General features: G+C 48.2%; 1 protein-coding gene across 2 annotated transcripts in view; it reads left to right on the top strand.

Moving 5' to 3' along the window:
* The first annotated feature begins 487 nt into the window (after positions 1-487).
* REEP1 (receptor accessory protein 1) overlaps positions 488-17,771 on the top strand; it is a 79,586-nt gene continuing 62,302 nt past the window's right edge. Inside the window, exons 1-2 of one of the 2 annotated variants that reach the window (XM_034659480.1) lie at positions 488-686; positions 1,392-1,547. In XM_034659480.1, the coding sequence (XP_034515371.1) occupies positions 1,543-1,547 (5 nt within the window). In that variant the 5' untranslated portion in view covers positions 488-686; positions 1,392-1,542. Of the gene's footprint in view, positions 687-1,391; positions 1,548-17,771 lie in introns of those variants that run through there. The other variant, XM_034659481.1, reaches the window with a different exon arrangement.

Raw genomic sequence — 17,771 nt, 5'->3', positions numbered from 1 at the left:
TATGTGACAAGTCTTGTGCCAAGCCATTGTTTATTCATGAGCGAGTGTGCTCAGCCACCTGGTATTTAGTGAGATGCTACTGTGGGCTGAATGTTGGGCCACCACGAGGGAAAATGGAGTCATTGCCATCACAGCAGTTTTCCTGTAAGGCTGTGTGCTGTCACTAATAGAGCAGTCATACAAGGTGAGCATTACTATTTCTTTCCCAAATGATAAAACTGAGCCCAGAGAGCCAAGTAGGCTGCCCCAGGCTTCCCAACAAATTTGTGATGGAACTGCATCCAGAGAAACATGACGTGGCCAGCAGCACCACCTGGCCCAGGCCTGGGTGGGACTCAGGGCATAGATTCTGGTCCCGGCTCTACGTGGATGGGCTGGATGATCATGGACTTCTCTTCCTCTTGGTGGAGTTGGGCAGAACCTCCTGGCATGTAGGTCTCCTGGTTGTTCACACCATCCCATCCTTTGCATCTCCTAGAAGTGTCGACTGCTCACAGCAAGGTAGACCTCCTGACACCCGTTCAGCCGCTCCCCAGGGTCTCGGGAGCCCTGCAGGGTCTTTGATATAGTTATGATGAGGAGCTGTGGGACAAGAGACGAAGGAGGAAAGAGACAGGACCTTCAGGAACTGCTTCCTCCCCCTCCTGTGGGGGAGACAGTGCAGATGAGGAGCACTGGATTGGCTGGTGAGTCGTTCATGTGGCTTCTGTCTTCCTGAACCCAAGAGAATCAATTTAAGGAGCTGCAAGGTTTTAGTCCTTCCTTGGTAGCAGGTTAGCCCAGTTGCTGGGTTTCCTATCCCGGCCGGCACGCCCCGCCCACCTGCTCACCACACCTGTGCCCGCCTCATCCCAGGAGAGGCCGGGATCCAAACTCTGAGGTCAGCCTGGGCTGGTCCAGCCCCACAGTGTCCTCTCAGGCGTGACAGAGGCTCAGCGCTTCCCCGGAGGCAGCTCATCCAGCTTAATGAGGCTCTGGGCGGGGAGGTGGTTTCCCTGCAGGGCAGGGACAAATTTCCTGGCTGACATGGATGCCTAGGTAGCCGAGCTGCCGCCGCTGGGCTGGCAGGCTGGCAGCAGGATGAGGTCAGCTGTGGTTGCAGCATGCCTGGCACCAGGCAAGGGGCTGTGGGGCCGGGTGAAGTCACTTGGGGTGGGAGCTCTCATCCCAAGGGGAGAATCTGAAGACAGCTTCCTGGGTAGTTGAGCTATACCAGTCCCTGAAGGTCAGTCCTCCCCTTACATGAGTGTGCGACTTGACGGTTTTCAAACTGCTCTCATGTCCCTTGTTGGACACAGGGTCACAGAGGTGGTGGCTTCCAAGCTGAGAGCAGCCTGCGTGTGTTTGTTTGCCTTACAGTGTTTTGTTTTGTTTTGTTTTTTGCCTTGCAGTATTTTAGATTTGAGTCCGTTACCAACATTTAACACTGACAGGGGTGGCACTTAAATCTGGATTTCTGTCTTCTGTTGGAGGAAGCAGAAGATCTGGCACCCTAGGATGATTCCAGCGGACAGCATCAGCTGAGCTGAGCAGTGGCTGCCCATGGGGTACGTGCTCCCAGATCTGCTCAGCCTCCGCCTGGCCCAGTTCCTGCAGGCTGCTGGTGGTTACCATTTCTCATCTTACACCTGGTTGTTTCCATCCCCAGTATTTCCAGAGCAAGCTGGGGAAGTGGGCATTAGTATCTCCGTCTTGCCAGTGAGGTACCCAAGGCCCAAACTGGTTTCGACATGTGATGCAGGAAAATAGTCATAGCCCAGTTCAGTCATGCCTCTGCCGCTTAATAGTTCTGTGACCTTGAGGGAGTCACTTGCCCTGCCTGGGTCTCAGTTTCCCCATCCATGAGATGAAGTGTGTGAGGGGGGAGGGGAGCAGGTAGCTACATGCTCCCTGGGGTCCTGCCTGCCCTGACACCTGTCACTCAGAGTCATCATCAGCAGTGCTAGGTGCTGGAGGGACACAGATCTGTGCCTTGTTCCCTTAACCTAGAGGCCAAACTTAGATCCGTTCTCCCATAATACAGATAAGTGCTTTTATTGACACGCCCGTACTCTATACCCGATGTTGCACTGGCAGTGTGCACGCAGTGTTTCACTTACTCCTGACCGTGGTCCTACGGGGTAGGGAGTATTCATTCCATTTTAGAGATGAGCCATCTGAGGTTTTGAAAGGTGAAGGAATTTGCCCAGCTCTTAAATGTTAGAGCCTTGGATCTGTCCTGTACCACAACCGTTGCTTTGTCTTTGCCTGAGTGTTGCTGTATCCCCTGTGTGTGTGAAAGGATCATTAATAGTGGGAGGCAGTGCCTGTGGGCTGGAGGGCTGGTCTGGGGAGGCCGTGTGAATGAGGAGTAAATGGTCATCCAGATGCAGTGTGGGTGTCCTTCTGCAGGGAGGACGCATGTTCCAGGTGGTATGAGACTAGCTGTAGGGGAGAGAATGTGCTAGTTGTGTTTAAAGCACCAGACTGGCTTGAGTTGAGAATTAGTGTAGTGACATCTTGGGAGTTCAGATGGGAAAGGTAGATTTGAGGTCAAAATTCAAAACTTTGCTTTTAGGCAGGGGTGAGTCAGGGAGGGTGTTTGTAAGGGAGAGTGATGTGAGAGCAGTGCATTGGTGTCAAGCTTGAAGCAGCAAGGGTTGAACCAGAGTCTTGGAAGTGGGAATGGAAAGAAGAGGGCTGAATCGGTGAATTGGGAGAACAGAAGTAATTGACAGGACCTTGAACTACACGTGTGTAGAATCAGAAGGAGTTTTGGAAGGCAGCTAGTCCTGTCCTGCTCTGGCGCAATGACTACTTCAGTGACATCTCTGACAGCTGTGCAACAAGTCACTTCTAGTGCATGATGGTGGGACAGTTTCTTATGTGGCTGTTAGCTTCTCAAGCCAGCGCATAAGGGTGAGGGTTACTCAGTGTCTGCACTGTAAATAGTATCCCTCCCAAAATTCATGTCCACCTGAGACATCAGAATAGGACTTTATTTGGCAATAGGGCTTTTGCCAATGTAATTAAGTTCGGATGAGCTCATGCTGGCTTAGGGTTGGCTCTAATCCAATGACTGGTGTCCATATAAGGAGAAGGAAATTTGGACACAGACTGAGACATGCAGGCAGAATACCGTGTGACAATGGAAGCATTTTGGAGTGATGCCTCTACAAGCCAAGAGACACCAGGGTTTGCTGGCAATCGCTAGAAACTAGGAGACGACAAGGAAGGATTCTCCCTCAGAGCCTTTGGGGAGAGCTTGGCTGTACCAACACCTTGGTTTTAAACTTCTAACTTCTAGAACTGTGTGAGAATAAATTTCTTTTGTTCTAAACCACCAAGTTTGGGGCACTTTGTTACAACCGCCCTAGGAAACTGATACAGTGCCCATTACCTTGGAACACCCATAGTCCCTTGCTGACCTCCCTGCATAAGATGAAACAATGGCTACCCAGCATTACTTGTCCTTAGAACACTCGTGCAGTCTCCAGGTTCTTGTCTCTTCTTTCTGCTACTCACCATCATCTTAATAGTCCAACATAGAATTTTGCTCTGATGTTTAGGCCCTCTGTGATGTAGTTCTAAATTACCTTATTTTTCACTGCTCCCCATGACCATCCCTGCATGTGCCGTGAGCTTCCCATGCTCTGATTTGAGTCATTGCGACCTCTCTGATGAATGGCACTCCCCAGCCCCCAGCTGTATCCTATCAATTTTTAAGGCCCACTTTTTCTTCCTAGACCGTTTGAAGGTAGATTCTTGGTCCTGTAAGCTCAAAGCTCGTACCGCTAATAACCTTTATCCTCAATGAGTGTTTAGTTTTTGTTTTGTAGGAATACTGACAAAAAGGAAATGAGCACTTCTTGACCTGCTGCCAGTAGCGTTTCATTCAGGTGGCAAAGTTAGGCCTGGAGGTCATGCTAGGCTCTGGTAGCCATGTTTGTACTGAATGACCTGCCCTCTCCACTTGGCTATGGCTAATTGGATCAAAGTAGACATCTGACTCAGACTGAGCCAATTGTATTTTTCCTCCCCTGGCAAAACAGAAGTGAGATTTCGAGGTATCCAGTTGCTATGGACTGAATTATGCTCCCACAAAATTCATATGTTGAAGCTCTAACCCCAGTGTGATGATATTTGGACATGGTGCCTTTGGGAGAGCATTAGGGCTAGATGAGTCCATGAGGGTGGGGCACCCCCCCCCATGATGGGAGCAGTGCCCTTATAAGAAGAGATACCAGAGAGCTTTCCCTCCGCTACTCGAGGTCACAGGGAGAAGGCAGATGTTCATAAGTCCTCACCAGAACCGGGCCATGCCGGTACTGTGATCTTGACTTCCAGCTCTAGAACTGTGGGAGAATAAATTTCCCTTGTTTAAGCCATCCAGTCTGTAGTATTTTGTGATGGTAGCCTGAGCTGAGACACCAGTTATTCAAGAGGCAGGAGTGGTAAGAGTAAGAGTGAGGAGGTGTGGAGGCTGTGTTCTGCCATGAAGAGCATGTGGAAGGTAGGCCAGCAGAGAAGAAAGAAGACAGAGATGTTCGAGAACGGAGGTGGCAGAGATGCTGCACGGCTTCCCAGGACTCTTCAGACTCTGGTTCCGGACACTTGCATGGCCCAGCTGCCCTGGGGGTCTTGTACCACCGCACTGTCCTCCCCACAAATTCCCTTTATTGCTTATGCCAACTTGAGTCAGTTCCTGTTCGTTACAACCAAAAGAACCTCAGTCTTCCCGTTTTACAGGTGAGCTAAACGAGAGCTTCGAGGCCCAGGGCTACACTAGCGAGTGACAGAATTCAGGCTGCAGTTGAGGTCTTCAGACCAGTGGTCTGCCTTTCCTGTCCTCCCAGGCTAACAGTGAACTTGTTAAACAGACCCGGGAGGTTCTGAAACCTTAAGGAGAGATGCCCTTATTCCTCTACTACCAACCTTTTATTTTTTATTTATTCATTTTTTTAAAGATTTTATTTATTTATTTGACAGAGATAGAGACAGCCAGCGAGAGAAGGAACACAAGCAGGGGGAGTGGGAGAGGAAGAAGCAGGCTCACAGCAGAGGAGCCTGATGTGGGGCTCGATCCCATAAGTCAGGGACCACGCCCTGAGCTGAAGGCAGACGCTTAACCGCTGTGCCACCCAGGCGCCTCTACTATCAACCTTTTAAAACGAGACTTCTGTTCTGTCATACTGGCAAGTGTCTTTCCAACATCACATGTGTTTGCCCCTTTTGTCTGTAATCCCACAGGGCTGTCACCACTTGCATTTTTGCCTTTGAACTTTGCACCTAGGAGATTCTTAGCAGTGCACACTGGCTGACGACAAAGGTCTTCCCAGTCCTGCATGTGTTCTTTGCATTTGCCTTCCTTTTATTCTTGTCATCTGAGACACGTGTATCTCATGAGCCAGTGATCTTCTCTGAGCTCTATGACAGGGGATGCCTGACACCTGTGCCCTGTTTGGTTTCTATATTTATTTTATGATATAGTTTTAAAATGAGCTCATCATTAATTGGAAAATATCTGCAAATAGAAAGGAAAAGTTATTTCTGTCTGCATCATTTCAGTGCAACTGCCAAGAACTAGTAGTTTTCTACTTATGAACTTAATTTGTAAAACTGTATAGCTGCAATTATAGGTATGAACAATTTTGTATTCCACTTTTCCCCCCAACATGATAATGTAAACAGTTTTGTGCTATTTCACACATTTTGTAAGTGTCATTCTTAATGGCTGTATCCGTTCTAGGAAGTTGAGCACAATTCATTTAAGGGTATAGAAAATCCTCTTTGGCACGAACGGACAATACATGTGAATGCCTCTCTGGGAGACATTTCGTTTGTTTCTGATTTTGTGTGTATGTGACTATAGGTAATGGTACAGTCTTCACTTTTGCTTTTCAGATGTTTTCCTTTTGCTAGATTTCATGAAGTGGAATTATGGATGCACAAGGGTGACTCTTTGAAAGGCAATCTTGGGAGTATCTCGGTGAGATTCCTTTGTTGCAAGTGACAGAAATCCACTTCAGATCAGCTTCAGCAAGAGAGGATGCTGGGGCAGCTCCTGGAATATGGGGGTACAGAGTCTGTTGGGGCCTCACAAAGGACTGAAACCAGGGGCTGTACAATAGTGAGAATGTGGACAGCCCCTCTCTTTTAATTCATGGAACCAGTATCTATTCATTTCCTGTGTGCCAGCTTTAGGTTACAATAATGAACTAAAAAACAAAACAAAGACTCAGCTCCTGCCCTCATTGATGCTCTCTGTCTCTGTCTGTCTCTCTCTCTTCGCATGAAATGTTGTCTCTGTTTCCCTGTGTTCCGTTGCTCTCTCTGTCCCAGCAGACATCCTTTTTTGCCTTGGTGAGCGTTTGGCCAGGTGTGGCCACCTGGCAGCTGCTCGTCAGCAGTCTTCATCTGAAGTAACCTGCAGACCTGGTTCTGAATTCCTGGGGGGCAAGCATCTGAGAGGCCCAGCTTGGGCCCAGTGCTGGGTGCATCAGCTCCGGCTTGGAGGCAGGGTCCTTGGTACATGCCCTGGGCGGGGGGGTGCTGAGTGGTCCTTATAAGAGAGGGGAAGGGGCAGCACGGCTGTGCCAAACAGTATCTGTTCCACAGTCCACTGTTCTCCTCTTTACTAGTGTGACCTGTGGGGGGAAAACGGTTTTTGTTTTCCTTCGTAATGAACTTCTTAACAGCGCTCCGGCAATCATGTGGCTGCTTCCGGAGGGAGGATGAGGCCCCTTGCGGATTTGTTTGCACTAATCCTCAGAAACCTTGGTACAGAGGGCATTGATGCGTTGCTTTTTTTTCTTTCACAGGGCGGGTAGGTAGCCAGAGCGTCTGACTCAGTGGGTCTGAAGTAGGGCCTGAGAGCCTACCTTTCTAACAATTTCCCAGGTGGTGCTGTTGCTGCTGGCCCAGGGACCGTGCTTTGAAGACCGCTGCCCTATTTCCACCCATGACAATACCACCATCAGCCGCTCATTCAGATTTTTCTCTTTCTCTCCCTTGGCACCCACATCGAATAGGCTCCAAGTGCAGCATTGTCCTCTGAAGTGACTGTCCAGCTCAGTCCTTTCTTACTCCTCTGACCACACTGGCTTTCCTCATCGTGTCTGGGGGACTTCGAGAACCTTCTAGCCATCTCTCATTCCCTCTGCTCTGACCAAAAGCAGCCCACCTTGTACGTCACAGCCAGACTCCTCTGCCTAGGGCACAGTGCTCCTCAGGCCACTGTCCTGCTCATAACCTCCGGCTATTACGAATAAAGCTGCTGTGAATGGTCAAGTGAAGTCTTTGTGTGGACATATGTTTTCATTTCTCTTGGGCAAATGCTTAGGAATGGAACTGCTGTGGGGCTGGGTAGGTAGCTGTAGTTGCTCTCCCCACCTTGAGAGTCCGTGATTGAAATAATAATAGCGTTTGGGCATCCAAGCCTGAAGGATGGCTCAGAGAGGAGAGAAGGGCATCACAGCGGCTTCTGTGTTCCTTCCTCTTAGAGTAGACATCTTTCATCTAGTTAGTCCTGTCTGTGGTGAGTTTGGATGCATTCATCTTTCTTTGTCATGAAATCTGGGGCTTGTTTGCTAATGGTTTTGCAGGAATCATCCCTTTGTTGTATTGGAATCTATTGGTATATTTATGCCACAGGGCATATGTGTGAATGGATCTTTACCCACCTTCCTTAGAAGGGGAACTCATACTCACTGGTTTCCTTAAGTCTTTTTTTTTTTTAAAGGCTTTTTTTATTTATTTGGTAGAGACAGAGGGAAAGAGAGCACAAGCAGGGGGAGCAGCAGGCAGAGGGAGAAGCATTCTCCCCTCCGTCTTATAAACTGCTTCTCTAACCTCCTGTCTGCCCCTGAGTCATTCATTCATTCATTCGCTCATTCATTCATTCATATTTAGTGCATGTGTACCGTGTGCCAAGCACTGTGCTGGTTGGTGGACTTCTTACTTCACATCATCAGTCACTCAGGCTTGCCACTGCCCTCTTAAATTTTCCCTCCCCTCACCCCCCAGCCTTTGGATGGTCACTGGCAGATGTGCTCTGGGGTGAGATAGCTCCCCCTAGCTACGCTGAAACATATATAGCCCCCAACCCATGATGCTGTCTCCTATTTCTGGGCTTTGCTCATGCTGTTCTCCCTTTCTGGAATGCCTCCCCACCCCCATCTTCCTCCCCAGTCTACCAACCCCCTGCTTATTTTTCAGGATCGGCTGGAGCATCCCCCACCTAGGGACGTTGCTGATTTAGAAGCTTCGCCTTGGCTCATAGAGCATAATTGTGGGTGTGATGGTCTGCTTGAGTGTCGTCTAGCTAGACTTGAACTTGGTGATGTTTAGGACTGTCCCCGTCATCTCTATATCATGACACTAATGGATAAGGGATCGAATTGTACTGTGGGCAGTAGGATGGCGGAGAAAAGGAAAGGATAAAGAAGAACATAAAAACCACTCAAAATTCCATTACCCAGAGATACATTCTGGAGGGATCCTTAAGACTGAGCACAAAAATTTTATGTGAGGGGCACCTGGGTGGCTCAGTTGGTTAATCACCCAACTCTTGATTTCAGCTCAGGTCATGATCTCAGGGTCATAAGATTGAGCCCCGCGTTGTGGTTCACACTCAACAACAGAGAGTCTGCTTGGGATTCTCTCTCTGCCCCTCCCCCCACCATGGTCGCTCGCTTGCTCTCTCTCTCAAATAAATAAATAAACCTTAAAAGAAAGATTTTATGTGAGGTTACTGTGTATCTTGCTTTTCCACGGACATTAATATATTAATATTTTCTTGTGTCCAGAAGATTTCTAAAGAGGATTTTAGTGACCTCTTAAAATCATATAATCAATTCCTTTTTTTATTGTTGGGCATTTATATTATTTTCATTTTTTTGACATAATAAAACACCCATGTAATGTACTTGTGCCTTAATCTTTGTTTGCCTCTGATGATTTCTTTTGGATGGATTCCCAGGAGTACAATTACTATGTCAGAGGGTAGCAACAGCTGTTAAGATTTGAGAATAATGGCAACTTGCCTCCCGGAACGATTGTAGCAATCTCTGCTCCCATCCGCAGTTTTTGATGGCTAGGCTTTAAATTCTTAAAGAAGATGGAGGCAAAAAACAGGGCCCTGATGGCCTTGTAATTGTCTCTGCCTTCAATTTGGAGGAAGTAGCAGCTTTTCCTGCGTCAGGAGCCAAACTGGTGGAGAAAGGCCTATTGCTGTGCAGAACCTTGGCTAGGAGCGTGGCCTTTCGTGACAAGGGCCAACGCTGTCAGCACAGCCGCTCCTTTCCAGGCAGGACGCTGGGACTCAGGAGCCCCCTGGAGGGAAGGACTGCACAGGTTTCTGAAGCACGGAGGGAAAGAAGCTGCTGGCTGACCTCTGGGCGCCAGGCTCTGGGCAGCACTCCGGTAGCCACACATCCATTAAGGAGCAACTCAGGCTCCAGGAAACACGTCTGGTTCTATAAAGCCTATCAGGAGTTAAAAGGAGAATGGAGTGTGGATGAAGCATTTCTTGCTGTCACAGTGTAGGGAGGTCACTGCTGTGCGTTCATCTGCGTGGGGCCCCCTTGGCCGGGGAAGCCCAGCAGCAAATGCGGGTTCTGAGAGGTCAGTCACTTGCCTGACAGGGGCCTGGGCCTGCCTGGAAGCTGCACTTGCAGCCTCCTGACGTGTACATCTGTCCAGGTATTGCACGTGCTCTGTTGGTATTGTTTATTCTTGCTGACATACTCCCGGGATTGGTGCCACTTAGAGGGCACTTGGGAAATAAAGTCAAATGAACCCTCATCCAGTTTGTATTTTCCAGCTCACTGTATATAATGAGGACAATCTCTCGTAAATTGTATTTTAAAATTATACGTTGTAAAACTGAGTGACATTGTATTGTCACTTAGTCCATTGAAAACATGAGTGAAGATATGTAGTGTGAACGGAATGGGAGACAGTAAACTAGGACTTGCTGAGTGTGAAACTCTCTCGTGTCGATACTCTGGTCCCTTTAAAAGTCTCTTGTTCATTTAATCCGCAGAGTGGGAACTACTGTTATTTCTTATTTCTGTAGATGAGGAAATGGAAGACAGAGACGTTAAGTAACTCGATCAAAGTCGTACATTCAATAGGTGGTAGAAATGTGACGAGAATCTGTCTGTCTGCTCCAGAGCCCCTGCCCTTCTCAGTATTCAGGGGGTGGTTTTACGTCTGGCTTCGGCAGGAGCTGCAAGAAAGGGCGGTGCAAGCCAGCTGCTGTTATCCACCCCTAGGGAAGTAGGGCTGCACCCCCTGGGAAAGCTGCGTGGCTTCTGCTGGGGCCGGGCTGTGCTCTGAGAGGGGCTTAGAGCCTGCTGCAAGCGAAGACAGATGGAGACGTGGAACGACTCTCAGCTTCTCTGGCTTTAGATTCTCCCTGTGGGTGCTTATGTTTCGTCGGGGTAATGTGAATTTTCACGCAAGCGTACGCTTTTGGTGGCCACCTTATTCAGTCCTGGGTACTGTTGGGCTGGATTTCTGGCTCCCTCAACTTAGGGATGAGATCCTCACCTTTGGGTCCCATTGTAAATCGGGTTTGTTGGTGGTAGTGAGGTGTGAAGGGCTTGGTACACACAGATGCATAATCTACCATCAGAGAGGCCTCGGTCAGTCCCAGCAGATGTGCGTTCAGGGTGGAGAGGTCAAGGCCAAGGGGGCCTGAGCTTTCAGGCATCAGTTGTCAGAGGTCTGATGGCCTGTGTCTTAGTCAAGGCCTCTTTCCATTTTTGTTTTTGTCGCATGAACTAGGATAGACAAAACCAACAGGACTGGGGGAATTCTTCATTATGAAGAGTCAGAGAGCTGCAGCTAGACTGCATGGTGTACTAGAACCGAGCTGGGAAGCTGTTGGGAAGCCTGGTGTTCTTACTTCCTCTCCCTGCCCCCACACCCCAGTCTTACCACTTTGCCTCTCTCTTTTTTTTTTTAAAGATTTTATTTATTTATTTGACACAGAGACAGCCAATGAGAGAGACAGCCAGTGATAGAGAGACAAGCAGGGGGAGTGGGAGAGGAAGAAGCAGGCTCCCAGCAGAGGAGCCTGATGTGGGGCTCGATCCCAGAGTGCTGGGATCACGCCCTTGGCTGAAGGCAGACGCTTAACAACTGCGCCACCCAGGCGCCCCAACCACTCTGCCTCTCTAGCCACATCTGCGTTGTTTTCTCTGTGTGTGTGTGTGTGTGTGTTGCTGTCTCTGATGCTCTCTCTCCAGACTTTTACTTTTTATGTGCACCCACTGTGGGTGTCAGTCCCCCTTCCAAGTATCCAGCAACTACTAACTCAAGTTTCCCAGCCCTAATACCAGCCCCTGGGAGATAGGACCTGACTACTCAGGATCGGGGGAGGCAGATAGTGTGAACCTGAGTGCTGGGGCCCACACCAGCAGTTGGGAGGGGGAGTTCTTAAGAGGGGAGGAAGGAGGGCTGGATGACACCCTGTTGATGGGAAATAGACTGAGTAGACCAGTTTGGCTAAAGCGGTAGAATTTGGACTGGATCAAGGATTGGAAGCTCCCGGGTGAAAGATCTGAGGGCAGTGGATGAAAGAGCTCTAGAGTGGTCTGAGTGAACCAGGCTGCTTTGGGTGATAGCGAGTTCCTACATTTGCAGCAGTTCAAGCAGAGTGGGGAGTAGCATCCTGAAGGGATCCAGGCACATGCTAGGGCTGGGCCAGATGGCCCTCAGGCTCCCCTGTGGTCATGACAGTCTTGCTCTTAGCTGTCATCTCTGCTGCAGGTACTTCCCTTCCACTCTCTGTATACAGAAAAAGATGGGGGACATACACAAGTATTTTATCTGTGTACCAGTGTTGGAGGGACATACCAGGATAGCAGTAGTTGGACTAGTGTTATTGCTAGTGATAGGATTGTGGGTGATTTTGATTTTGATTTCATTCTTTCCTATAATTAATTTTTTCTACAGTAGACATAAACAAGTAACATTAACAGGTTATGTTTACGTTAACAGTAAGCAAGTTAAACCCAGTGATTGAATTTCCCTAGACCAGTATTGTCTATTCTGGGTGGTATTGTTATTTGTATAAGATGAACAAAATGTGCTCCTCGCCCTTAAGAAACTTATGGCCTAGTGGGGAGGGGCTGATATAACCACATATAAATCAAGCTGACAGGAGACTGTGTTAAATGCTAGTAGGACCTAACAACATGTGTGGAAGGCACACGTATATATCATAACCCTCCTTCTAAGAAGCTCAGAGAAGGGTTTCTTGAAAAGAGTAGCACTGGATTTGGGTGTAGAATAGTGGTTCTCAACCAGAGACTATTTTGCCCCCAGGAGACACTTGGCAGTATCTGGAGACACTTTTGATTGGCACATCTGGGATGGAGGTGTGCCAATGGTACTGGCATCCAGAGCTGCTGGCCTTCGGTGCCTGGGGATACTGCTGCACATCCCACAGTGCTCAGGACAACCCCCCTCCAACAAGGAATTGTCTGGCCCCAGAGGTCAGTGGTGCTAAGGCTTCGAATCCAGCGCATGAGAAACACGTGTAGGATTTTGGCAGACACAGACGGGGGAAGAGCACGATGGCAGAACACAGCGGCAGAAGCGCAGGGGGGGTGCGCAGGGATTAGTGGAGGGCACATGGAGCTGAGGGGTGGGCCATGGCTAGATGGTGGGGGCCCTCAAGTCCAAGGGGAGCAGTTTGGATGTTTTCCTGAGGGCAGCGGGGAGCCATGGAAGGTTTTTGAGTGGTGGAATTGCTCCGTCAAGAATGGTGTCAGTTGTCACCCCCACTTCGCTTCCTTGCTTGCTCATGTGCACATCCACAGAAACTTCCATTTTCCTGTTTTCCACCCTGGTCCATCCATTCTTTGCTTTCCTCCCATCTGAAGGAAAGCCCTGTCAGCACTCTGCCTTGCTGACCGTTGATTCCCATCTGCTGATGACAAAGGGATACAGAAAAAAGAAAAGAAAAAAAAAAAAAGATCCCCCTTTGACCACACTACTTCTTGCTGCAATTTCCAGGAATATCCCATAATGAGAGGGGACTGTCCAGGTCTGTCCTGATGGCCTTGTAGCAGCTTTGGTTTTTGGCTTATCACCACGATTTGGGTGTGTGCTAACATCCTCACACTATCTCAGGATGCAGTTAGTTGGGGGGGGGCAGTTCATACTCAATGGTGTCCGTACTGTGCAAGCAGCCAAGCAGAGACCCGGGCTTGGACCTGGGTCAGACTGCAGTCATGGGACGAATGTCTGAGCCGGGGGTGGGGGGATGCCCCTGAACTCCACAGCATGCTCTCCCCATCTGTTCAGTGCTGGCGAGCCAGCAATAGAACAGTGCTGGACACCTACTGTACTAGGTCAGGACGCCGTGTGCCAGGGCAGTAGGTCAGTGTTTTCTGAATGAAAGGCTGAGGAGCCCCAGGTCCGGGAGACAGGGTTGGGGAGTTGTGATGGCCCAAGATCACCCTGCCAGTTGGGATCAAAGCTGAACGTAGAACCAGGGTTCCTGACCCCCAGTTGGGAGCCCTTCTCCTACGCCACTTCCTCCCTCCAGTGCACAGGGACGCGGAGGTGTCATCGTGAGGCCTAGTGGATATGGGTCTTCCTGAGGCCAGGTCCCTTTACCCCGTGATGTATGCTCCAAACCCCTACTGTTCCTTGAGTTCCAGACCTCTCCAAACCAACCAACTAACCAACCAACCAACCAACCCACCCTTAGAAACAACTTGCCTTCTCTACCTGCTGCTGTGGCAAAGGAGCTGGAGAGCTACTCTACGCTCCAATGTCAGAGCCTGCCAGTTACTTAGTTATACCCCTGAGGGGTATCTCCAGGGATGCCTCAGCCCAGACGTTTGACAGACCAGCTGGGGTGGGGGTGGGAGGTGATAGCCTAGAAGTGCTGAGGTTCTGGCCATCTCTACCATTTATAGTAAAGCCTTCTTTACTATAGGGAGACTTGGGTCTCCCTTGGGAAAGGGAGTGGGTTGGACTTGCAAATTGTTTTCTCTCTTTATTTTGGGAGGGACCCAGACTAGCGTCCTCTGAGATCCCCAGAACCTTTTGGGAAGAGGCATTTCCCTAATGTCACACACCCAGAACCAACCAATGAACTGAGGAGTAGCATACTTTGATGGTTCTACTGAGACGGTGGAACCCCTCCCCACAACCTCCAGAGGATACCTGCATTGAAATATCAGTGTTCTTTTCACCCACACGAACCCCCAGGGAGAATCTGCCTTTTAGGCAGTGGCTGTCCTTGGTCTTCCAGCTAAAGGGCATTCTTGGGTCTGATAAGCCTAAGGCTTGACACAGCACCACCCCAGGGCTAGTTAAATAACTCCCAGTGCAGAGGGCCCTGAGCCTCTGAGGTTCTTCCTGCTTTGTGGGCAGCTTAGGGTGCAGGCAAATTTACAGCCAGGCCACATCCCGCATTCACAGGTGCTGACCAGTTCTGTGGTCAGGGAAAGCCACTGTTATGACTGTGGAGGATCAAGTGAGTGGTTTGTAGCACAGTGCACAGCTCAGAGTGGGTCCCGGGGCTGCATGTCCGACAGGCTTGTGGCACATACTCGCATGGGACATCCTGAGGGAGAAGTGGCTGTCCCTGACACAGTCCCTCACCCTTGTTTGCTTGCAGCAGAAACCAAGTTATGTTACCGTTGGCATCAGCCTCGGTATGTGGGCCTCTGCATTGAACGATCTCATTTTAAATTAACAGTCCTCATGATAACTTAAAAAGATTTCCTCAGCAAGGCCCACAAATAATGTAATACAAGTAATGTGTAATCTAAATATTTAATTGACTTTGTGCCATCAAAAAGTTTCAGCACCCAAGCTTTGAAATCTCACATTCAAGTTCCAGCCTTGCCACAGATTCGCTTTGTGACCTTAGCCCAATTATTATTAAACTTCTCTGATCCTTATTTCCAGTCTGTGGAGATGGTAATCATGCCTACTTCATAGAGTTTTTGTACAGTGCCTAAACCCATGCCCGGCACACTGCAAGCATTCAGTACATCACTGGTTATTATGTTAACTTGTTTCTTCTAACTGTGAAGCTTTCCTTCTCGATGTTGGTTCCCTGGATAACAGGATTTCCCTCACTAGCTGCTCCTGATTGCCCGCCCTATGATTGGGGGCCCACAAATGGAAAAAACACGTATTGTTTTCATTGTGAAGCAAACAAAATTTCTTCTGTCTCCAGCCTCAAAGCCAATTCTTTCAATCTGGGGATCTTTCTCTCCCTCTCAGTGACCTGGTTTTATGTGTCCTTTTCAAATCTGCAGAAACAAATGACACAGTCCTTCAAGAGTAGTTCCTGGGGCGCCTGGCTGGCTCAGTCAGTGGATCACGTGACTCTTGCTCTCAGCATCGTGGGTTCGGGCCCCATGTGGGGTGCGGATCTTACTGAAAAAAACCAGTAGTACTCATTATGTGGTTAGGAGGCACAGCTTTATTTTCTAAACAAAGTAAACTGTTTCTTATATTCCAACTTCTTAACTATTAAGTGGTATTCCATCATACCTTGTAGAGAGTACCAAAGATTACCTTTACAACCGTCAAAAACGGTTATTACCCAGACCAGGGCCTCACCTTCTTCCTTCAGGGCTGGATTGCACTTGGTGGTGGCTAGAGCCCCTGAGCCCCAGAGCCGAGGGGTCCACACTTGCTGGCGATCTCGCAGGGAAGCGGTGGACTTGCTTATATCATGGGCAGGGCAGGTGTTCCCTGGGCGGGGTGCAGGCTGGCCAGCTCTGGAGGCGCTTCGGAGAACATCCAGCTTGGACCTTTCTTTAGCAGCCGTCTGCTGTGTTTGTTCCCTACCTGTCCCTCATAGCTGCCGTAACTCCCTCATAATCAAGACGCGTGCTGGAGAGTCTCCTCTCAGAACTTTAACATCTCTCCCTGAAGGAAACCTGGCTGTTTTCTAGCTTGCTTTCTTTTCTCCGGCTGTTGTGGTCAAATCAGGGAGGTGTTCCGGGCATGAGCCAAACATCTCTGTTTCAGACCATCTGTGTTCTTCAGTGAGCGTAGGAGTCAGGTGTAGACAAGTCCTCCAACTCCTCCCTCCCCTTCGGGTGGGATGACAGCAGTGACTGTATTAGTTGCCCCAGACCTTTCTGCAGACAAGCCCAGTGGCCTGGAATCAGAATTTCTTATGAGACACACGATTATTTATAATCGAGCCTCCTCAGATCCTTTCTGGAACACATCAAGGTATAAAAAATAAATACTTAAAATATTAACAGCAGGAACATATTTAGTGGTGTAACTTCTGGGTAGCACATAATATACAGCATTTTCTTTCTTTCTCTACAATCAGACCATTTAAAAAATATATTTGCATTGCTTGTTAATTTTCACTCATTTTATGTCATGATATGCTCTAATGAATTCAGATGACAGTGCCTTCTAAAATTGGTAAATTTTCTTTTGTTTGACAATTCCAGTAAATTAAATAAATAACAAAATTTACCATCTTAACCATTTTTAAGTGTACAGTTCAGTGGCATTATTGTGCAACTAATCTCCAAAACTTTTTCATCATGCAAAATTAAAAATCTAAGCTCTGTACCTGTTAACAACTCCCTATTTCTCCTCCCCCCCCCAGCCCCTGGCAACTACCATTTTCCTTTCTGATTCTATGAATTTGACCTATCTAGAGTAGTATCTGTGTAAGTGGTAGATTCATCAGAGGGAGTCTACTAACAGAATTGAAATCATACAATATTTGTCTTTTTTGAGTCTGGCTTATTTCGCTTGGCATGATGTCCTCAAAGTTCATCCATGTTGTAGCATGTTTCAGGATTTCCTTTATTTTTAAGGCTGAAAAATATTTCATCATATTTATATTTACATTTATTTATCTCACACATTTTATCACACAGAAAATCACATTTTGTTTTGTTTGTCTCTCTTGGCTATTGTGAATAATGCTGCTATGAACATAGGGGGTGCAAATATCTCTTAGAGACAGAACCATTTTTAAATCTTAGCTACATTCTACTCTGTTAACTTGGCTTATTTTAACCATCAAAAACTCAGTAACTTGACATATAGGACCCACCTCTTTTGGCAGCCTGTGTTCACTTGGTATCGTGGGATTGTACGCCTGAGAAATGCAGCCCTGGTATAGCTGAACGAGAGAGTTGGAAGGATCTGGTTAACACCTGAGCAGGTGTGTCTGCCACAGGCCCACATCCCTGCTGCCAGGCAAGCTGGAAAAGTGAACATTAACCATTTTCAGCTTCAGCTATATTAAGGTGAAAACCTCACTACACAAGGCAGTTTGGGTCATTATTATACAGGGAAGCCAGAAGAATGATAAAATGCTTGCTACACCAGCTTACCAGCATCTAGAATTTTCACATCACATTAGGTCACAGCTTTCCTACTTTCCTAGAATGGCTAGGTGTGGCTGAGGAGATCACACCATGACACATGGGTTTAGGGTAGTGGATGTATAGTGTAGGAACACCAAATTCCTGGTGCTCGTGTCATTTCTGGAAACCCTGGAAAGCCTGTGCACTTTGGTCCGTGCTTGTTCCTCTCTATGGGTTGTCTCCTCTACCTCTGTCAGCTAGGACCAGCTCTTTCTTTTCTTCAGGGTTCCATGTGAGTCCAGTGCCTTGGGAGACTGCCATTCTTCCTCTCTTGATCGTTTCTTGCACTTGTTTCAGGGGTGGATCTAGTTTTCATGGGTCCTGAAGCTTTTACAGTGGAGAGCAGGAGCTTTTTCAGAAAAAGTCATAAAAAAATTTGATGAACATGGGGACGCCTGG

The sequence above is a fragment of the Ailuropoda melanoleuca genome, chromosome 4, assembly GCF_002007445.2.
Source record: "Ailuropoda melanoleuca isolate Jingjing chromosome 4, ASM200744v2, whole genome shotgun sequence".
NCBI lineage: Eukaryota > Metazoa > Chordata > Mammalia > Carnivora > Ursidae > Ailuropoda > Ailuropoda melanoleuca.
Note: the sequence above shows the minus strand (reverse complement) of the source record. Positions and strands in the feature narration are given on the sequence as shown.